The sequence below is a fragment of the Manis pentadactyla genome, chromosome X (genome assembly GCF_030020395.1).
Source record: "Manis pentadactyla isolate mManPen7 chromosome X, mManPen7.hap1, whole genome shotgun sequence".
Taxonomy (NCBI): domain Eukaryota; kingdom Metazoa; phylum Chordata; class Mammalia; order Pholidota; family Manidae; genus Manis; species Manis pentadactyla.
The window spans coordinates 102,264,201-102,288,513 of record NC_080038.1 but is presented as its reverse complement, the minus strand read 5'-3'; the positions used below and the strand labels follow the sequence as shown (position 1 = coordinate 102,288,513).

General features: G+C 36.3%; 2 protein-coding genes across 2 annotated transcripts in view; both read right to left on the bottom strand.

Moving 5' to 3' along the window:
• RNF128 (ring finger protein 128) overlaps positions 1-3,259 on the bottom strand; it is a 125,997-nt gene extending 122,738 nt beyond the window's left edge. The window contains exon 1 of the mRNA XM_036924992.2: positions 2,715-3,259. Coding sequence (XP_036780887.2) covers positions 2,715-3,120 — 406 coding nt within the window. The 5' untranslated portion in view covers positions 3,121-3,259. The remainder of the gene's footprint in view (positions 1-2,714) is intronic.
• A 7,658-nt stretch (positions 3,260-10,917) lies between these two features.
• RADX (RPA1 related single stranded DNA binding protein, X-linked) overlaps positions 10,918-24,313 on the bottom strand; it is an 82,767-nt gene continuing 69,371 nt past the window's right edge. Inside the window, 1 exon segment of the mRNA XM_057495380.1 lies at positions 10,918-12,174. Coding sequence (XP_057351363.1) covers positions 12,044-12,174 — 131 coding nt within the window. The 3' untranslated portion in view covers positions 10,918-12,043.

Genomic DNA, 24,313 nt, shown 5'->3' with positions numbered 1-24,313 from the left:
ATTACAGCTGCATCTTTGGGTTAGTCTTCCCCACTTACAAATCAGTTTAGAAATCCAATCACAGAATTACCCCCACTTCCTGAAAGCATCCAAATCTAGAACAAAGCCAGTTAAAGTAACCAACTCAGCTTGGATTTCCTAGGAATTTCCTGGTTTTAGCACTGAAAGTCCCATGTGCCAGGAAATCCTTCAGTTTCAAGCATATAGGGATGGCTGGTCAATGGCCTGCTTCCTTAAACCCTCCTCCAAGTCATCCAGAGCAAGCCCAAATCCTGCAAGTCCTTTCTAACACCCTCTTATTGAGATGTCCCATAGTTTTCCACTGTGTGCATTCTCCTTTTGCTGCAACAAGAACCCCAGCTTTTTCAACTGCAGGTCTGTTCCTAGTGGCCTCTGGTTGGAGGCCTCTGTTGACATCAGTAAGAAGTGAAGAGGCACAACGTTCTACAGAGGCTAGGAAGGCTTAGCGTGGAAAAATAGGACTGAAGGAATGAAGAGGTAAGGGGAAGTGGGAAAGAATGAAAGGTGCCACACCCTAAGGGGGCTACAGTGTGATTTCTAAAAAGTTTGGTTTTTCAGTGGTGATAAAAGGTAAGGGGATGGGAGGTGAGGAGGAAGAATTGTTGTTGCCCCATCCTCTGTGCCTAAACAAAACACTAATGAAAAGGGGAAGAAACAAAATTTTGGCTTATGTTATAAAATAATGACTCAATCTTTAATGGTCTGGAGGCTGATCATAATGTTTTCATATCCACAATTGCTTTCCTATGTTTCTCAACTGTATTAAGTAATAGTTTCTATATAAAGGAAATTTTGGGGAAAGGAAAACTCCAATGACATATTAGTTGACAGGTCTTATAACTGCAAAAAACTGCACTTAGCATCTTAATTCTTTGGGGTTGAAATCATTCAGTGTTAAAGATCAATATTCATTAAATAAAATAAAGGCCCTGGAACACTGCCTGACATATAGTAAATGACAATAAACATTAATTATTACAGATGCTATCATTATGCTATCTTTTTAAATGTGCTCATTTTAAAGCAGGGGCAATGCTATAGTTTTAAAAAATGTGTTTCATCATGTAGACTTCATTATATTGGAAGTATATATTGAATAATAAATATAACTGTGCTGTTTTTTAAACTTTGCTCAGAACCATATGTTCAAGTGACATTTACTGTAAGTGACCTTTGGTAAATCTTTTAACTTCAGTGGCGGGTACCTACATTCCACTAGATGTTGGTCCCTACTGCATGTTGCAAAACAAGTTTTGAAAATGGACTACTATTTAGTTTGGTACTGTTTATACTTGAAAAATAGCAGGGGAGTGAACAGAGTATGACCGTCCATATAAAAAGAAACAGAGTACTCTAAATCTCTAAGTTGAAACAAAGTAGGTTCCTTAGAACAAGTTTGAGTTTTAGTTTTCATGAGAAAGCTCCCTCATTTTATTTTTACAAAAATAAAAGTCACTTGTAGAAAGAAAGAACATGCTGGGAATGCTTATGAAGTGCTCTTAAGTTCAAAAGAAAAAAATGTGAGTGCCTGAGTTCTGACAAAGTCCAGGATATGTTACAAAAGGTAGCAAGTAGAATTTTGTATGTTTCAATAATTTTGTACTGCTGAAAGACAATTTTACCTGTTTTCCAAAACCCGGAGAAACAAGCAGCTTGTTTTTCAAACTTTAGTACTAAATTGCCACATTGTATGTATATAACCTGTGTGTTCCAGTCACTCTGCTATTCTTAACACAAATTTGATTTTCTCTCTTTTAAAATTCTGAAGTATGTTTAATTTACATTAATTTTCTCAAAGCCCAACTTTGGTGGTAACACCAATTATCCTGATACTGTGTTCTGCCAGCTTTTACCCTATTTGAAATTATTACCATTTTTTTTTCTTTGGCCAAGTCTGGGGCCAGAAATACCCATAACCACCCACATTACAGAAACCTTGGGTCAGAAGTCTACTTCTCTACTGGTTTAAAAACCATTTGTTTGGGACGTGGCACTTTTTACAAAATAAATAAAATAAAAACAGTAATTGTCAGAAGTCAATACCAAAACAAAGTTAATAAACCACATGATTATATTTACTTAAAAAGTCTTAAGTAAATATTTCTAAAGGAAATGTTTACTTTTGATGTAAATTAGTGTTATTTCTGCCATATACTTTTCAATGTATAATGTTTCTTAAGAGTAGATGTAAATGTGTTAGTCCCAGATTCAAATTTCACATGCATACAGCAGATAGTCAAATTTTCATTTCTGTAAACATTTTGTACACTTACAATATGCTGTTGTTTAATTATAATAATGAATTAGTTTTGCAGCTACCACATACTTGAATGCATACACTTTGTGCATGAGAAAATGTATCAAACTGAAAAGTACAAATTAATAATGAAATTAAAATGTTTGTTTTCTTTAACATTTATAGGTAAAGGCATATTTTATTAAAAAGCAATTATATAATACACACTGAGAAAATAACAGCTAACAAAGTCCTGGAAGAAAACAAGAACCATTTCATTAATTGCTTTTGTCCTTGGAACAAATGAATTATGAACAATTAAGTAACAGTAAAGTAATTCCAAGTAGCTATGGGCAAGAAATTTTGAAGTAAAATTGTTTTACAACCTCATTGCCGGTTTCTAATGCCATTTTAAGATAAACATATTAATCCTCTTTGGGAATAGATTCTTACTTACCAAAATTTGCCATCTGTATCGTCTGGTTGCCAGTCTCTGGACCATTGTAAATCACAACAGCATCAGCATTTCTTCTGCTGGCTGTTTGAATTTTTTCTGAAAATGTACAATTACCTCTTTCTATGAGCGCAATCCATGGATTCTTAGTATTAGTAAACTCAGTGTTGTAGTCACAAGCTTGGTAATTATTGTTCTTAGGAATGCCCACCACCCCCATAGCATTAGCCACTGGTGAGGCTAATCCGTAAACACCACAATCACAAGTCTCCGTTGTAGAATAGTTGCTGGTTTCATTGTAATAAGTCACCGTAACATAGGCATCCATTGAAAAAGACGCTGTGATTTCAAATAAAAAGGTAAAAATTACAAGCAGCCGAAAACAACTGGACTTATTCACCTGGTTCATTGCTCATTCATTTGAGCATAAAATTTAAGATGTCTGCTGGTATTCCCACCTATCAGTCACCATTTGTCCACTCAGGTCCCCGCGAAGCAGAAGTTTGAAATTTCAGTTGCAAGTAGGTAACTGATCTCACCTCTAGCAACATAAGCTCTGAATACAGCGGCTCTATTTCGCTTCAGTTATCTATCTTCCCCTTTACCTGCCCCTCCTCCAACTGTACACACAGGTAACCCTTAACCAGGACTACCTTAGTAATAAATAACACCATCAACATTATTCTACATGTCAACTTATCAGGATTGGATGACTTCCTGCCCTGACATTTTTTTCTTCTTACTGTTCCAGCTATTGCACTTTCATAAACATGGAGTGGATTGGAATGAGGAACTGGACTCTTGGGAATCCCACGTGACAAGGCTGAAAGTCACCTCTCTTAGAATATCTAAAACACCAAACTGGTTTTCCAAGCCCTGCTGAAATATGCTATCAACCAGTTCAGCAAGGAGTTAAGTTAAGATCTATAATTTTAATTGCAATAGCATTAGTAGAATTTATTTTATAGCTTTTTTCCCCCTCTTATTTCCTTGTGGAATTTTTATTAACAGGATCTCCAAGGAATATCTTCTGCCACCTTGTTTATTCGTTAAAAGGTAAACATGTTTCAGTGGCTAGAGAGCCTTTCAAGTACAGTGCCTTGCCCATGGTCGGCACTCAAATATTTGTTGATTGATACCTATGAAATGCTGTATTCCATTAATTTTTGTGCCCCATGTGTTATACTCTAACAAAAGACTGTTCAAGGTTTAATTTTTAACATTTAGAATTCTTGATTCTAGTTCTTTCAAACATATAGACAGATTTATTTCATTGCATCCTTTATTGTAAGCTGTTTTTAATCAGGAGTATATTGGACACTCGGACATATATTGGTATGGGGTCAACTGTTTTGGGCAAGTTGCTAGGATAGAGAGATTGCAGTGTGTGCCAAGGGCTGGTGAAAGAGTGGTTGTATGGACAAAAAGATCAACAAAGATATCAGGAGTCTGATTGGGTCAAGAGTCAACAAACTAGAAAAACAGGCATCAGGCTGTCAGAGAAGCAGAAAGACACCAGGTCAAAAAGAAGGCAGGCATAATTGATAGTCCGAAGTCTGGAATCAGGAAGACTACTAGAGTTAAAAGGACAGGGCAACTGAAAATAGGCAAATAGGAGACAACTCTTGAGGGAAATGATCAACGAAGCTATTTCTTCTCCCTTTTTCTTGTCTACTCTTAGGCATCTGAGATATTAGTGTGAGAGTGGACCCTGCAGGTGGGAACCAACAGTCAACATCGCTCAGTAGAGGGAAGGAATTCAGGGAATCTGCAGTAGAAGCTGATGAACAAATCCCAATAGATGTACAATACAAATATAAGCCTTTCTATCATATTACAGCTGTCGATTACTTATCTGTGTATCCCCTATCCCCTCCCCCACAGTACCTGACATTAGTAGCACCTTACCTATGGTAATCACTTAATAGTCATGGAATTGAACTGAAAAGTTTAAAGGTCTTATGTATCAGCTAATGGTCTATTAAAGAGTAAACACGAATAGTTTATAATTTTGCTATGAGCACTAGCATTTTGATGTTAAAACTCGTAATACAGCCTGTACTCACTAGACAAAAAAAAGCCATCACACTGTAAACAGAAGTCTTATTATTGTCAAACCATTAGTTTGCTGATTGCTAATAGATGTCTACAATAAATTCAACATGCAAATAATTAGTAAAGTCCTAGAAATTTGATTTAACCTTTTCTACCAGTTATTAAATTGCTTCTAAAGGAAAAACTTCTCATGAAACAGTTTAAAAGCAGATTAGTGAGAAGTTAAATTCATTAGAAGTCAAATTTTGTTAAATAATCTTAACATAGCAGCTTTAAATCTTCACACTGTATTTTTTACACAAGTTAAATAATTATATGCCTTAAAAAATGACAACTTTCAAACGCTTTGTGGCAGTACTGGTGTATTAAGAGAACGTTACTATTTAAATTGCTCTAGAAGTTGAAGAGCATGATTTTGTATGGTTACCAGCATTACATACCTTGTGGATAAGTGCTTTTATGTTTTCTTTTATGACTTTCAGGGAGAGTTCTAAGTTACAAAGATAGTTTTAAAAGTGTTTTAAAAATTTGCAGATAAGTAAAATTAGTCCTGGAACAATAAATACTCATTAACACAATTTTCCTGTTAATTCTTTTTAAGATAATTTGCTGGAGGATAAATGATCTAGTGTTATTCTGTATTTTTAAAGTTTTGTCTGTGGAACACTACATTAGACTCACTTGGAAATTATTAAAAATGAAGATTCCTGGGTCCCACCCCAAATCATCCTGAATCAGGATCTGTAGGAAATACCCAGGAATTCACATATTAAAAAAGCTCTCCAGGTAATTTTTGTGCAGTTCACAATTAAAGAACTTTAGACTATACTACTTATATGTGATGAATAGTACAGAATCTAGTTCTAATTTTGACAGATTAGCTGCTGTCATTTTATTTCACCCTCAGTGTGCTTCAACTCCCAATCTATAAAGGTTTGATGTTTATTTGTACTTTGGGTGGTGCTCTGAACATTTTTGAAGTTATCTTACAAATTTTGCACAAGCTGGCTACAACAGCTAGTATTATATTCTCTGGAAAATATAAACTTCTCTGGGACTTCTTCATTTACATAATAGAAGATGGTAGATTAGAATTTATTTACCTAACAGGTCTTTTCCAGATCTGACATGCTAGAATTCCATGAAAATGAAACTTGTTTAGAAACTATCAATTTTTAATTTTTAATTAATTTTTGAAACTCTCCAGGTGATTCCAGTATGTAGCCAAGTTTGAGAATGACTGCTATATAGTACTGTTTCAAACACTTGGTGTCCAAAGTCAAATATGCCTAGGACAACAGGACAGCAAAAATACCTGAAAGTCATCTACATTTTACTTGGTTACTAAGACATCCTCTTTGTGTTTTTGGGAGGTGGGGAAAGAACTTTTTGACTGTTAGTATTATTATTATTTTTTTGAGAGGAGAGCTCTTATATTTATTGATCAAATGGTTTTTAACAACAATAAAATTCTGTATAGGGGACTCAATGCACAATCATTAATCAACCCCAAGCCTAATTCTCAACAGTCTCCAATCTTCTGAAGCATAACGAACAAGTTCTTACATGGTGAACAAGTTCTTACATAGTGAATTTCTTACATGGTGAACAGTGCAAGGGCAGTCATATCACAGAAACTTTCAGTTTTGATCACGCATCATGAACTATAAACAATCAAGTCAGATATGATTATTTGTTTGATTTTTATACTTGATTTATATGTGAATCCCACATTTCTCCCTTATTATTATTATTATTTTAAATAAAATGCTGAAGTGGTATGTAGATGCAAGATAAAGGTAGAAAACATAGTTTAGTGCTGTAAGAGGGCAAATGTAGATGATCAGGTTGGTTCCTATAGACTAAGTATTAATCCAAGCTAGACAAGGGCAACAAAACATCCACGGATGCAGAAGATTTCTCTCAAAACAGAGGGGTGAGGTTCTAAGCCTCACCTCTGTTGATCCCCAATTTCTCACCTGATGGCCCCCCTGCGACTGTGCCTGTCTTAGGTTGTTCCTCCCTTGAGGAATCTTACCCGTCTCTGGCTAACCAGTCATCTTCCGGGGCCATACAGGGAAATGTATAGAATTATTTTTATTTCAGTGGGAATTTGTAAAGACGTAGACCATTAGAATCAGGCAAGGTGTCTGAATCTGCACTTTAATGTTATCTCCAAAATGTATATGGACTATATCCACTTCTTTCAATTTCACTTGTCATCTAGCTGGTCCCCTTACTTTCACTTTGGCTGGGCCGAGGCTCAAAATAATGGTGGCATAAGACAGAAGTTTATTTTTCTTTCATGTAACAGCCAAAGAAGTCAGGCAGTACACAGCTGGTGTGGCAACTTCACAGGATCAGGGACCTAGGCTCCTACTAGCTGGTTGTGCTGACAGCCCTAGCGCAGTTGCTCTTCTCTGCATGATCCACGATGTCACACAATCATGCTCACATTTTAGCCAGAAGGAAGGGGGCAAAAGGGAAAGAAAGCATTCCCTTGTAACCTCTGAGGGAATGGTTCAGAAACAACATATCACTTATGCTCACTTCCCATTAGTCAGAACTTAGCCACAAGGCCATATCTAGCTACAAAGGAAGCAGGGAAATTTATTCTTTATTCTAGGTAGCCATATGCCCAGCTAAAAATTGAGACAACTGTTACTATAAAAATGGAGAATGGGTATTAGGGTACAACTAGCATTCTCTGCCAACCTGCTTATAATCCATTCTCCTTCCAGCAGACAGTGATCATTCTAAAACACAAATCAAATCATGGTGTATATTGGCCACAAAACCATTTAATGGCTTCCCAGTGCTCTGAAGATACAAACTAAAATCCTTACCATGGCCTGTAAGGCTCTGTATACCCTGCAAGAGCCCTTGTCTATTTGTTTATCTCATCTTGTATCCCACTTTTTCTGTACCCCAGCTCTATCTGTTCTCACTCAAGTCCTCAAACACACCTTGAGCTGCAAGTCCTTTGCACCTCAAGTTCACTTCCTCAGGGAAAACTTTCTCAGCAACTCCCTGCCCCTGCCTGGCCTCCTCTGTTAAAAATCTCTGATATAAACCACATATCTTTCCTTTGTGGCATTTATCTCACTTATTTGTACAATGATTTGAATGTCTTGCACAGAACTGCAAGCTCTATGAGAGTAGGGGCCATGTCTGTTTTTGCTTGTATTGTGTTCCTAGTGCTCACCCAGCGCTTGCCACAGAATGGGCTTTAAATATTTGGATATATGCTGCAATAATTTAGCTCATTATTTTGTAAGTCCCAGGATTTAGAGAAGTTTATCTCATATGGACTTGATATACTAATTGAGGTTTTATTATCCAAACATTTTACTTTCTGCTCAAATTACAGTTTAAAGAAACAGACTTTGGAGTTATAAGCCTGACCTTAAAATTTAATTGCCTTGACAATTTTACATTAAATCATTTATGGGCATACCTCATTTTTTTTTATTAAAGAATCATTGACATACAATCTTATATTGGTTTCAAATGTACAACACAAGGGTTCAACAGTTACAAGTATTATTAAATCCTCAACCCTTTTAGTGTGGCTACTATCTATCAATGTAGAAAGATGTTACAAAATTATTGACTATATTCTCCATGCTGTACTACTGTCCACATGACCAACTTATATTGTGATTGTGAATTATTGGGGTATACCTCATCTTATTGTGCTTATTCACAGTTGCTGCTTTTATTACAACTTGAAAGTTTGTGGCAACCCTATGTTGAGCAAGTCTATCAGTATCATTTTTCCAATAGCACTGGATCACTTCATGTCTCTGTCACATTGTGTAATTCTCACAATATTTCACTTTTTCATTTCTTTCATATTTGTTATGGTGATCTGAGATCAGTGGTTATGACTCTGAAAGCTCAGATTATGGTTAGCATGTACTGCTTTTTTAGAGAATGCTACTGCACACTTAATGGATTGTAATGGAAACATAACTTTTATATACACTGGCAAACAAAAGAGTCATCTGACTTGCTTTGTTGTGGTCATCGTTTTATTGTGGTGGTCTAGAACCAAACCCACAATGTCTCCAAGGTGTGCCTATAGTCTTTTTCTGTTTCAGTACCCCATCTACAGCATAGATATTAAAGCCTTGTTAGGGGCAGCTGCTAGATCCTAAGCTAATAGGAGCCAGACGCACTAATCTCAAAACAGCACCAGAGATACCTGAACTCTTTTAAGAATGTTGCTTGATTTTCAATGAAAATGTGCATATCACTTAAAAAACATAAAATACTTCAGATTTTTGTTTTTTAAAAAGATCACTGAATAGAATAGGCAACAAATTATAAAGAACACTAGCAGTAAAAAGAACTGGGAATAAAATACTTCTTTTTTTTTTTACAATGAGCTGCTATAATTGATAATGGTCTAATCATAATGTTAAAATGTTCTTCAAAGAAAACTTTATTTTCATGAAGCACACGAATATAATACAAAGACATTTTCAGAATTCTAATAAATGTGTTAATAAACCAAAAGAATCAGAACTGGCTGGGATCATTATTTTGCAAATTTTACAAGTAAGGAAACTAAGATCAAGCAGTTTAAGTGGCTTTCCATAAGGTTCCACAGGGGTTTAGGGACAGAACTGTGGCTAGCTTTAAATGCTTTTTCAAAATCTACCTTTTATCATTAGTATAAAGGAAAGCAAGACAGAGCTAGAAGAGGTATCAACATCATAGTGTAAGAATGAGGGATAATATGGTGTGTGGATGATATGATCAGGACCAAGAGATAAGTTTATATCTAATGTTTCTATTTTGGAAACTTGACACAAATATAATATAACTTGACTTAAATATAATCTCAAATAACTGAAATCTTAAAATAATCCCCAAATCATTTTTATTAATTTTAAATATTTTTTCCTAAAATTTCTTTACTACAGAAATGATTACTGAAATAAGCAGGACTAATACATAATTCACCTCCCATCAGTATACCTGAAAATTCCTGGGTAGGAATGCTTTAAGAAAAAAAAAAGGAAATGTACCTGAAAAGATAAACAGTAAAATAACATCCAGCTCAAATATAAACAAGATAAATGACTTTAAAACAATAGAATTGATTATAATCTATGCTCCATATTGGCAGAAGGTATCTAGCATTAAATGTCAATGTTGCCAAATAAGGGTTTTAAGTTTCTTAAAAGCCCTTTGCTTAATATGAATAAAATGAATGCAGGCTAATTCCAACGAAGAAATAAAAGTGGCAGAAAGAACATGTGCTTAGATTCTTCAAAAGCTTACCAAAGGGTTTCAATGTGTATATTTCATGGGCCATCTAAAATCAGAAACTTCAGTGAGAGACTGTGGTTGTCTTGTAGACTATGTCATATTTCATAATTTACTAATTGATTTGTTAATAAGGTGACATCGCAGTGGTATATTTGCAATGCTTTGGAATTAATGAACATTTAATGCCATTTGAAGATAAGTTCTTCTGATGGTAATTTGCTATTGTTCTTAGGAAACTGACATAGTAGCTATCAAATTATGCAACAGCCAGAAACGTGGACATAGATATTTCACTCCAAGTTTGGTTAGAAACATTACTAGTATACAAAATAAACTGCCAGGGAAGTTGTTTATAAAGATCCTACGTTTAAAAAAATGACTCAGATTTCTCATTCCATATGAGAACAGAAATTACACCTTGTTCAAGTTGTAGTTTTGAAATAGACTTTTTATGTCAGGTTCTTAGTCTATAGCTACTTAAATATTTACTTCTTCCCTTTATGTGGCACTAAAATTGAATTATCTTTTATGGTTTCACTTTTATGTGGAATCTAAAAACAAAACAAAATGCACAAAACTCATTAATACTGAGAAGCGACTGGTGGTTGCCATGGGGGAGGGGTTGCGGTGGTTGGGTGGGGAGTGTAAGGGGCCCTGATAAAGAGGCACAAAATCTCAATCATAATGAATTGCCTTTTAAAATTTATAATAGCTTAATACAAAAACCCAGATTTCACTTAAAAAACAGTCCTCAACCCATATGAAGAATCATACTGGTTTCTTTAACAAGTACATGTAGGTCTCTCATAATCCAAAAATATGGAGTAAAGACATCAAGTACATTCAAAATAAGACAGGAGACCAAAAAAGTTATTGTGCTTTAACTTCTTCAATATTACACTCAAAATTTTAACATGAGGATTCACTATTTTAATTAACATTTACACCCAATTATAAAGAACAAAAGATTGAACACATTTACAAACAATTTCAGCATCTATCTTTAGGTATGTAAACTGCCCAATACATTTAAAATGTATAGCAGATGAAGTCACAGACCATGGGGCTAGAAGGAAACCCCACAAGTTAATGGCTTAACTACAATCAGATTCATCTTGATACAGAATAACTTTTAACTCGTGATGGTCTTTTTGGCTTATCTAATTGACCACAGATGTCAACCACAGGGCCTTGCAAATATGGAATAGCCATTTATAGTTAAAATAAAGTATAACAGACAACCGGAATAAAACCAATTCCCTTAGTTTCTGTTTTATACTTCCAAAATAAGCACTTAAAATGTTAATATGAGATAAAATTTCACTAAACTCACATTACATGTACCAGAATTACAAATGAACATACCAAGAATACGGACATACTGTAACCTCTGGCTTTGAGATCACACACTGGTCAAAACACTTAGAAATTCAAAGGATATGAAGCCAAAATAGGGAGTGGAAAGCCTTAAAACAATTCAAGTTAGCACACTCATTGTACAGCTGACCAAAATAAAGACCACAACAATTGGACCTTAACAACCCATGGGTGTTTTTGAAAATAACAGAAACTACCTTATTTGTGACAAAGCAGGTTAACCAATTTAGGAGAATTTAATCTTCAATTAGCAATTCAACATTTCCCATTATAAGTGAATAAAAGTGGAAGGATGTTAAATGTCTATGAAAAGTTACTCTTGTAGTCAGGATGTCTAATGCTGAGGCTTTAGAATAAAAGTATACTTCACAAATAGAACAGTAAACACAAATTATCACTAAATTTTCCTGATACACAAAAATTGTTTTGATGACCTATTCAGTAACAAATTTAAAATGAAGTGTGTTAGCTCAAATACAACATGAACATAAAACCACTTAACTTTAGAGCTTATGTAATATTCTTGCTGAGAGACAGTTATTGAAATTACAAACAAAATGATAGAATATCTTTAAAGCTGTGCCTTCTTTATAACCTGTAATAACTTCATTTTCCAATTTTTAAGAAGTATTATCTGGACTATAAATTTTATGCAAATAGACTTTTACTTTATTGTTACCCAAATTAAAGATATCCAAGATCACAATGACATGCAGTCTGTCCAGTTTACTTGCTGCTTTTATAACATCACCTAAAAGTAAAAAGCAGACGGTAAGTATTGTAAAATAGTTAAATATTTACCTCTCCTTCGTATCACAGAAGCTGACGGTTTTTTTCCCTTATAATATTAACACTAGGCCTCATCTTCTCCCTCTTCCCTACAATTCATCACACACATTCATCAATGTTATGTTATAGTAACTTCTGCAGTTACTGTAGTAACAGTGAAGACATCAAACAGATGCTACCAATAACGTCAAGATATGGGCTGGTACTACAAACCTGTATTTGGTTAGTTTTATTTTCTAATTTTTATTAGTGGAGCAAAGTAAATCTACACATTTTCAAGGTCATTTATATGGTGCCAAGTAAACAATTCATTGTTATACTTCAAAGAAGTAGAAAGATACATTTTCCTATTTTTTAATTTAATTGTCAATTATTTGCAAAATTTACAAGACAGAGCAAAATATATACACGGAATTAAAGCTTCTCTTAAAGTATATTTCCTCTGAAGTGGCTTTATTTTATTTTTATTTTGGTATCATTAATCTACAATTACATGAGGAACATTCTGTTTACTAGACTATAGTGGCTATACCAGTTCACAATCCCACTGACAGTGTACAAGGGTTTCCTTTTATCTAAATTCACAAAAACACTTGCTTTCTATTGTCTTTTTTTTGGTATCATTAGTATACAATTATATGAGCAACATTGTGGTTACTAGATTCCCCTCATTATCAAGTCCCCACCACATATCCCATTACAGTCACTGTCCATCAGCGTGGTAAGATGCTATAGAATCACTACTTGTCTTCTCTGTGTTGTACTGCCTTACCCGTGCCCCACCCCCCTACATTATGTCTGCTAATAGCAATGCCTCCCCCTTTTTTCCCCCTTATCCCTCCCTTCCCACCCATCCTCCCCAGTCCCTTTCCCTTTGGTAACTGTTAGCCCATTCTTGGGTTCTGTCAGTCTGCTGCTGTTTTGTTTCTTCAGTTTTTTCTTTGTTCTGTACTCCACAAATGAGTGAAATCATTTGTGAAGTGGCTTTATTAACTAACACTTAACTTTGGATACTATCAAGAAGCTTTATCAAAAATGGATCAAGTGAGTGACATCACTGAAAATGGCAGAGTAGGAAACTGCAGGGTAATGTTACTCCACTAAAGCAAACATATAAGCTGGGAAAAACTCTCAAATCAACTTTTCCAGAACTCTGAAATCTAGACAAAAACTTAAAATGACCAGGGAAGAACTTAATGAAGAAAGAAGCTGCTGCATTGTGGTAAAAGTGCGCTGTGGGGTTTTAAATTGCTCGCCAACTTCCCATATTAACAGCAGCCATGGAGATGGCATTTCACACTCCTGGTGAAGGCTGCTAGTACCAGAGGGAGAACACAGACCTTATTCTCAAAGATGTTGTTGTGTTTTGACTTGACAAGCATTTTCCTCTAGGACAGATGCAAGGGCTTGTTTTTGTTTCATCTAATATGGAGCATTCCCACCACTGGGGTAGCTTTCCCAGGGGCTTTTGCTGAAAGCAGGTAAAGGCAAAGCATCAGCCAGAGCAGCTTGGGCAGAGTATAATGTGGGGACAAGCAATAGGCAGAACAAAAAGTCTGAGAGGAAGGGTTTGGGAAAAGATATGGGGGAGAACAGGGCTTTAAAGAGCTCCTGGGTACACTGGGGAATCAAGAAGGCCACATGCATGTCCAGTGTTGGACTCACGCTCATAAAAGGTCTGAGAAAACTAATTGTTCACCTCTGGCTGATCATCAGGCTCTGAAGAGCAGGAAGTGAAGGCTAAGGCAGAGTCAAAAATGGCCTGGGTAAGCATTGAAGGGGTGCTACAACACAGATATAATCCACAAGAGCTAGAAAGTAATTTTTTTTCCTTTTCTTGGCTCCAGGTGTTTAAGGAAACTCATTCAAAGCACTAACAACTACTAAGCTAATGGATCAGACCAGTGGCTACAAACAAAACCTTCATTTTAAATATGAGAAAGCTAAAACATTTAGAGGTTAATTAAGTAACAAAGTCACACAGTGATTCTAATCCAGACATCTAGCTTCAAGGCATGTACTCTTGATCTTTTCGTTTGAGAGCTATCTCTCTTACAAAATTGTGCCTAAGAGCCAGCAGTGCATCTATGTTAAGAGAAGCCTGAAGGTTATATTAATTGGAGGCCCTTTTTATGAAAAAGAATACAAAATACAAAAGAATACCAAAGGGATCTTGGAAGGGACCTATGCATGGGAGGGCTCCTCATGCCGAGGCTTCATTAGCTTCACGGTAAAGCCATGTCTGCTAGACATGTCACGAAATCTGATGAATGATTTAAAATTGTGCAAGGTCACTAAGGCACAATGAATATAACAATTGTTAGTACTATATAATTTTCTTCTTATTTATCTAGGATGGATTTTAATCCAGATGCTTAGAAAACTTTCAAGATCTTCAGATTTGATGCTAACAGCAGCAAACCAAACCATAAAAGTTCTAATTGTTATCAGATGTTGACTTTTACAAATAATGACTTACATAGCACCTGCAACATGAAGTATAAGTAAGTCTTCTGTTCAGGTGACTCTGCCTACTTATGTGATATTTTGAGCAAATGAGCAAAAAACAACCTTGCTGTGCTTCAATCTGCACATCTAGTACTTGCAGCATAGGATGTTGTGAGGATTAAAAACATGTAAAGCATTTAGAATGGTGGCAGACACACAGCCAACACTCAACTAAATATCAGCAATGATCATTTTCCACTTAAGAGAACCTAATAGGAAATTAGGGTGTTACTTATATCACAAAGAGATTCTTTAAAAAGAACTGTGGATTTTACCTATTAAATGAGTTTCTCTACAGTTCATTTTAAATTGATAGAATTACAAATATTGTGCATTTTTAGGAACATCACAAATACATAAGGTGAGTGGGACAAAGGCAATGCTATGTGCTCTCCACTCCATTTCCTCCCCATGGTCACATGGAAAGACAAAGAGTCCTGGTCTCCCCTATAGCTAGGTTGGGATCATGTAAGTGAGTTCTGGCAAATGAGAGTGTGAGTGGAAATGATGTGTCACTTCCATTGCAAACAATTAAAAGCCAGTGTTTCCATTTCTTTCTGCCTCTGCATAGACAATCCTAGAAGCCATTTGTTCCTATTGGAGCTGGAACAAGGTAGCAGCAGGCTGTATTCCTGAATCACTTCTGGGAAGAAAGCTAATAGCTGATTGCCTCATACTTGACTTGAGCAAGAAATAAACTCTTTTTATGTTATGTCACTGAGATTTTGGATTGGTTTTGAATGGCAGCATAGTCTAACCTACCTTGTAATACATTATGGTATTGCTATCTCTGAAAATAATAGGGAAACTCTGATTACTTGGAGAATAATAAAAGTGTTTTCTTACATGTGTTAAAACCTTTCAATATCACGTTCCTGACATGTTTATCAATGAATATCTCAATCTCTCAAAGAGGTGGAAGGTATATATATCCTTGCACATCACAGTTAAAGATGATATAAATTAGGACACCATATCAGTAAGTATTATTCAATAAAGGATTTGCGAAATATGGCAAACCATTTGGAAAAAAATAAAGTTGGATCCCTATCTCACTCTCTATACCAAAATCAATGCCAAATTGATTAAAATTTCCAGTTATAAAAATGAAGCCACATTAACAACAAAAAACCTCCCAACAACCCAATTGAAAAATTGGCAAAGGACATTTCTCCAAAGAAGATATACAAATGGCCAATAAGCATATGAAAAGATGCTCAGCATTGTTTATAATTAGGGAACTGCAAATCAGAACTACAATGACATACAACTTTAGGATGGCTGTTATAAAAAAATAGAAAATAACAAGTGTTGGTGAAGATACGGAGAAATTAGGATTCTCATGCATTGCTGGTGGGAACTTAAAATGGTGCAGCTGCTGTAGGAAATGGTATGGCGGTTTCTCAAAGGGTTAAATATTGAATTACCATATGACTCAGCAGTTCCACTCCTACGTATATTCCTAAAAGAATTGAAAGCAGTGACTCAAACAGATTACTTGTATGCCAATATTCATAGCAGAATTATTCACAATAGCCAAGAGTGGAAACAACTCAACTGCTCATGAATAGATGAATGGATAAACAAAATATGTTACTGACATACATTGCGATATTACTGTTATAAAAAAGAATGAAATTCTGATATATATTACAACATAGATGAACCCTAAGCATATTATACTAAGTGAAACAAGCCAGACACAAAAGGACAAATACTGTATGATTCCACTTAAATGAGGCACATAGCATAGGCAAATCATAGATTCAGAAAGTAAAACACAGGTTATCAGGGGCTGGGGAGAGGTGGGAATGGGGAGTTACTATTGAATGGGTACAAAGTTTCTGTTTGGGATAATGAAAAGATTCTGAAAATGGATAGTGGTGATGATGGTGGTACAACACTGAGGATGTACATAATGTCACAGAATTGTACAATTAAAAATGGTTGAAGTGGTAAATTTTATGTATATTTTACCACATTAAAAATTAAACAAAAAGTTGCTACTGTAAAAGTATCAGAAAAAATATAGTGAATTAAAAAATAATAATCTTGGCCTGAGTGATGCCTTTCTGAGTGTGACATTAATACCAGCAGCCACAAAAATAAAAGACTGAAATATTTGAGTACATAAAAACAAAATTACTTAAAATACAAAAACAAATTTCTCACTGAATAAATGTCAAACTGGGTAAAAGTATTTGCAACACACAATAAAGGTTTAATTTCTTTAATATGCAAAAAATCTTACAAATTAATAAGAAAAAGAATACTTCTAGAAAAATGGAAAAAATAAAACTAGTATAGAAGTTCATAGAAAGAAAATATATAAATGGCCAACAAATATATGAAGATATTCAACTTCAGAAATAATTAAGAAAAGCAAATGAAAATAATGATGCAAAAATTTTTGCCTATCAGTCTGCCAAAGATTAACAAGACTAATAATATATAGCATTGCAAAGGGTGTGAGTAAAGTGGCACTCTTGTTGTTGATATAACCTCTTTGGAAGACAATTTGACAATATCTACTAAAATTTTAAATGCCTGCATCTTATAAGTCAGTGACTTCTAAGAATTCATCTTGCAGATGTGTAAGTGCACAAAGATTATATACATAGATGCACAGACAGATATTGTTAGTAGCCAAAAACATTTGAAGACAGTGTAAATGTACATTAGTCAGGGGGTGATTAAGCAAATTTTGGTACACCACATAGTGGAATATTTATGGTTATTAAAACAAATGTAGTAGTTCTCTATACACTAATATGAAAGATATCCAAGATACAGTAAAAAATAAAAAGCTGGTTATGGAACCATATGTTCACGTAATTCCATTTGTGTGTATTTCCAGAGTGTTTGTGTGTGTGTGAGAGAGAGAGAGAGAGGGAGGGAGAGACAGAGAGAATATATAATGTCATATGCAAAAGTAATTTCTTTAAGGATTCAAAGAATACCATTTATCTCCAGAGAGTGGGTGAGTGGGTTAGTGGAAAGGGATGGACGTGTGAAGGCAGGGAGGGCAACTTTCACTTTTACCCTATACCTTTCTGTACTGTTTAGATTTTTAAATTATGAACATGTATGACTTTTGTAATAAAAAAGAAGCTAGTTCATAACAAAATGTTTAGAAGATGACACCAATGTTACACTGTGAGCCACTGCATTACATTATTCCATGCCTATTTTAATATTTCAGTTTGGAATTATGGAAGGAATGGAAATGTTTTGCATCAGACAGATATGGGTTAAAATCCTAGCTGTTATGCCATAGAATCTCTGATTTCCAGTCTAATAATCTACAAATAGAGGATAACAATGTTTGCTTTGCAAGACTCTTATTAGGATTAGCTGTAACTTATGAAAAATCCTCAGACACAGTGCGTGGCACAGAGCTAAATGGACATTATTATTAGTAGTAATATGTTATGAAAAACATGATATTCCACTTGAAATGAATCACCTTGCTTTTGATTACAACATCACTTTTCTCCTCTAGTGGTTCTTATCCTTCATGTCCTAAATACTAACTGCTTTGGCAGGATGGTCCCAGGTACTTCATGTGGCCATGTTAGTGACTGCTGGAAGAACACTGGAACTAGCAACTGGTAAATAGCTAGAATTTTTCCTTGATATTTTATATCAGTAATAATATATACAATACAGTGGAAGAAATTTGGCAGAAGTGGATATTGTATGAAGCAAGAACATGAGTAAACAAGTATTTAAACTACATACTAGGGCACTAATTAAGAAATCTGGAATTTCTGGAAGTCTAAGGAGCTGCAATGTAGGAAGTAAAACTGCAAGTCAACTAATATATCATCTCTAAAATAGACTGTGGAAAAAATAAAAACTTCTCTTATAAAATTAGATACTCAAGTTCAGTTTGAGTAACTATTACTGCCAAAAGTTACTTCATCAGACACAGCTCCTAAGACTTCTTGAAAAACAACACACACTCAAGAGTTTCATCAGCTTAGAAAGATCCACTGCAAAATCCCAAGATAATACTTTTCTTAAAAGCTCTTTAAAATCTAATATCCTTATAAGCTCATGAAAGCTGTTAGAAACTTTACCACATGCTTAAGAAATAGAAATGACAACAGAAAGTGAATATGATAATTATAACTTGGACACATAATTTTACAGGTATATAGAAATAATTTAAAGCTCAGAATATTATGTAGCAGCCTAAATAATTAGTTGGTCAAAGGGTTTCACTATTGGGATTGCACACACTTGGAGCAGTCCTCAAGGAGTTTATTGCATAGCACTTGAATAACTAAACATTTAAAGAGAAAACAATTATACTGTATTGTACTGTGGAGGTATTAAAATATCAGTCAATTATAAGGTAAAAGAACAAATTGTCTTGCCTGAGTTAAAAGGAGACAAGAGTAAAATTTGCACTGCTTCATGTGCATAACACTTAGGTCTAATGATTACTTATATTTAGAAATGTATTATTAGAGAACATTCCTAATGCTTGCCTAGAATAGAAACCATCAATCTATTCAATTTTATTTAAAACTATGTCCTCATTTCATAATCAGATATCACCTCATGCCAGTTAGGATGGCCAACATAGAAAAGAATAGGAGCAACAAATGCTGGTGAGGATGCGGAGACAGGGGAACCTTTCTACACTGCTGGTGGGAATGTAAACTAGTTCAACCATTGTGGAAAGCAGTATCTCAAAACACTAAAACTAGAAATACCATTTGACCCAAGAATTCCACCCCTAGGAATTTACCCTAAGAATGCAGGAGCCCAGTTTCAAAAAGACATATGCACTCCTATGTTTACTGCAGCACTATTTACAATAGCTGAGAAATGGAAGCAACCTAAGTGTTCATCAGTAGATGAATGGATAAAGAAGATGTGGTACATATGCACAATAGAGTATTATTCAGCCATAAGAAGAAAACAAATCCTACCATTTGCAACAACATGGATGGAGCTAGAGGGTATTATGCCCAGTGAAATAAGCCAGGCGGAGAAAGACAAGTACCAAATGATTTCACTCATCTGTGGAATATAAGAACAAAGCGAGCTTCCGGGGAAGATGGCGGCGTGAGTAGAGCAGCGGAAATCTCCTCCCAAAACAACATATATCTATGAAAATATAACAAAGACAACCCTTCCTAGAATAAAGACCAGAGGACACAGGACAATATCCAGACCACATCCGGACCTGAGAGAACCCAGCGCCTCGCGAAGGGGGTAAGATACAAGCCCCGGCCCCGCGGGAGCCGAGCGCCCCTCCCCCCAGCTCCCGGCGGGAGAAGAGCAGGCAGAGCGGGAGGGAGACGGAGCCCAGGACTGCCGAACACCAAGCCCCCGCCATCCGGGACAGAGTGCAGGGCCCTCGATACTGGGAAAACAGGGCAGCAAGAACAGTGAGCAGGCACTGGAGGCTGGGCGACAGAGGACATAAGAAAAGCGCGCGACCATTTTCTTTTTTTTTGCTTTTTTGCTGCTTTGTTTTGGCGAGCGCTTTTTCGAAGTCTTAAAGGGACAGGGACCCCAATATTAGGGAAACAGGGCAGAAAGACCGGTGAGCAGAGGCCTGAGGCTGGCACCGGAGAATAAAGAAAAACGAACGACCACCTTTTTTTTTTTTAATTAAAATTTTTTTTTTTTTTAATTAAAAAAATTTTTTTTTCTTGTTTTTTTTTGTGGTCGTTGTTTTGTTTTGGCGGGTGCTTTTTGGAAGTCTTAAAGGGGCAGGGCGGGTCACTTAATCCAGAGGTAGGGAATCCGGGATCTCTGGGCACCCTAACCCCTGGGCTGCAGGGAGCAGGGAGGCCCCTTACGGAGATAAATAGCCTCCCAGCAGCTCCTGCTCCAACGCGACTCCACCATTTTGGAGTAGCTGCCCGAGCCAGGCCACGCCCACAGCAACAGCGGAGATTAACTCCATAGCAGCCGGGCAGGAAGCAGAAACCCTGTCTGCGCGCAGCTGCGCAGCACAAGCCACTAGAGGCCGCTGTTCTCCCAGGAGAGGAGGGCCACAAACCAACAAGAAAGGAAGTCCTTCCAGCCGTCACTCGTCCCAGTTCTGCAGACTATTCCTATCACCATGAAAAGGCAAAGCTACAGGCAGACAAAGATCACAGAGACAACACCAGAGAAGGAGACAGACCTAACCAGTCTTCCTGACAAAGAATTCAAAATAAGAATCATAAACATGCTGACAGAGATGCAGAGAAACACACAAGAAAAATGGGATGAAGTCCGGAAAGAGATCACAGATGCCAGAAAGGAGATCGCAGAAATGAAACAAACTCTGGAAGGGTTTATAAGCAGAATGGATAGAATGCAAGAGGCCATTGATGGAATTGAAATCAGAGAACAGGAACGCATAGAAGCTGACATAGAGAGAGACAAAAGGATCTCCAGGAATGAAACAATATTAAGAGAACTGTGTGACCAATCTAAAAGGAGCAATATCCGTATTATAGGGGTCCCAGAAGAAGAAGAGAGAGGCAAAGAGATGGAAAGTATCTTAGAAGAAATAATTGCTGAAAACTTCCCCACACTGGGGGAGGAAGTAATCAAACAGACCACGGAAATACACAGAACCCCCAACAGAAAGGATCCAAGAAGGGCAACACCAAGACACATAATAATTAAAATGGCAAAGATCAAGGACAAGGAAAGAGTGTTAAAGGCAGCTAGAGAGAAAAAGGTCACCTATAAAGGGAAACCCATCAGGCTAACGTCAGATTTCTCAACAGAAACCCTACAGGCCAGAAGAGAATGGCATGATATATTTAATACAATGAAACAGAAGGGCCTTGAACCAAGGATACTGTATCCAGCACGACTATCATTCAAATATGACGGTGGGATTAAACAATTCCCAGACAAACAAAAGCTGAGGGAATTTGCTTTCCACAAACCACCTCTACAGAACATCTTACAGGGACTGCTCTAGATGGGAGCACTCCTAGAAAGAGCACAGCACAAAACAACCAACATATGAAGAATCGAGGAGGAGGAACAAGAAGGGAGAGAAGAAAAGAATCTCCAGACAGTGTATATAACAGCTCAATAAGCGAGCTAAGTTAGGCAGTAAGATACTAAAGAGGCTAACCTTGAACCTTTGGTAACCACGAATTTAAAGCCTGCAATGGCAATAAGTACATATCTTTCAATAGTCACCCTAAATGTTAATGGGTTGAATGCACCAATCAAAAGACACAGAGTAACAGAATGGATAAAAAAGCAAGACCCATCTATATGCTGCTTACAAGAAACTCACCTCAAACCCAAAGACATGTACAGACTAAAAGTCAAGGGATGGAAAAACATATTTCAAGCAAACAACAGTGAGAAGAAAGCAGGGGTTGCAGTACTAATATCAGACAAAATAGACTTCAAAACAAAGAAAGTAACAAGAGATAAAGAAGGACACTACATAATGATAAAGGGCTCAGTCAAACAAGAGGATATAACCATTCTAAATATATATGCACCCAACACAGGAGCACCAGCATATGTGAAACAAATACTAACAGAACTAAAGGGGGATATAGACTGCAATGCATTCATTCTAGGAGACTTCAACACACCACTCACCCCAAAGGATAGATCCACCGGGCAGAAAATAAGTAAGGACACGGAAGCACTGAACAACACAGTAGAGCAGATGGACCTAATAGACATCTATAGAACTCTACATCCAAAAGCAGCGGGATATACATTCTTCTCAAGTGCACATGGAACATTCTCCAGAATAGACCACATACTAGGCCACAAAAAGAGCCTCAGAAAATTCCAAAAGATTGAAATCCTACCAACCAACTTTTCAGACCACAAAGGCATAAAACTAGAAATAAACTGTACAAAGAAAGGAAAGAGGCTCACGAACACATGGAGGCTTAACAACACACTCCTAAATAATCAATGGATCAATGACCAAATCAAAATGGAGATCCAGCAATATATGGAAACAAATGACAACAACAACACTAAGCCCCAACTTCTGTGGGACACAGCAAAAGCAGTCTTAAGAGGAAAGTATATAGCAATCCAAGCATATTTAAAAAAGGAAGAGCAATCCCAAATGAATGGTCTAATGTCACAATTATCGAAATTGGAAAAAGAAGAACAGATGAGGCCTAAGGTCAGCAGAAGGAGGGACATAATAAAGATCAGAGAAGAAATAAATAAAATTGAGAAGAATAAAACAATAGCAAAAATCAATGAAACCAAGAGCTGGTTCTTCGAGAAAATAAACAAAATAGATAAGCCTCTAGCCAGACTTATTAAGAAGAAAAGAGAGTCAACACAAATCAACAGTATCAGAAACGAGAAAGGAAAAATCACGACGGACCCCACGGAAATGCAAAGAATTATTGGAGAATACTATGAAAACCTATATGCTAACAAGCTGGGAAACCTAGGAGAAATGGACAACTTCCTAGAAAAATATAACCTTCCAAGATTGACCCAGGAAGAAACAGAAAATCTAAACAGACCAATTACCAGCAACGAAATTGAAGAGGTAATCAAAAAACTACCAAAGAACAAAACCCCCGGGCCAGATGGATTTACCTCGGAATTTTATCAGACATACAGGGAAGACATAATACCCATTCTCCTTAAAGTTTTCCAAAAAATAGAGGAGGAGGGGATACTCCCAAACTCATTCTATGAAGCTAACATCACCCTAATACCAAAACCAGGCAAAGACCCCACCAAAAAAGAAAACTACAGACCAATATCCCTGATGAACGTAGATGCAAAAATACTCAACAAAATATTAGCAAACCGAATTCAAAAATACATCAAAAGGATCATACACCATGACCAAGTGGGATTCATTCCAGGGATGCAAGGATGGTACAACATTCGAAAGTCCATCAACATCATCCACCACATCAACAAAAAGAAAGACAAAAACCACATGATCATCTCCATAGATGCTGAAAAAGCATTTGACAAAGTTCAACATCCATTCATGTTAAAAACTCTCAGCAAAATGGGAATAGAGGGCAAGTACCTCAACATAATAAAGGCCATCTATGATAAACCCACAGCCAACATTATATTGAACAGCGAGAAGCTGAAAGCATTTCCTCTGAGATCGGGAACTAGACAGGGATGCCCACTCTCCCCACTGTTATTTAACATAGTACTGGAGGTCCTAGCCACGGCAATCAGACAAAATAAAGAAATACAAGGAATCCAGATTGGTAAAGAAGAAGTTAAACTGTCACTATTTGCAGATGACATGATACTGTACATAAAAAACCCTAAAGACTCCACCCCAAAACTACTAGAACTGATATCGGAATACAGCAAAGTTGCAGGATACAAAATCAACACACAGAAATCTGTGGCTTTCCTATATACTAACAATGAACCAACAGAAAGAGAAATCAGGAAAACAACTCCATTCACAATTGCATCAAAAAAAATAAAATACCTAGGAATAAACCTAACCAAAGAAGTGAAAGACTTATACCCTGAAAACTACAAGTCACTCTTAAGAGAAATTAAAGGGGACACTAACAGATGGAAACTCATCCCATGCTCGTGGCTAGGAAGAATTAATATCGTCAAAATGGCCATCCTGC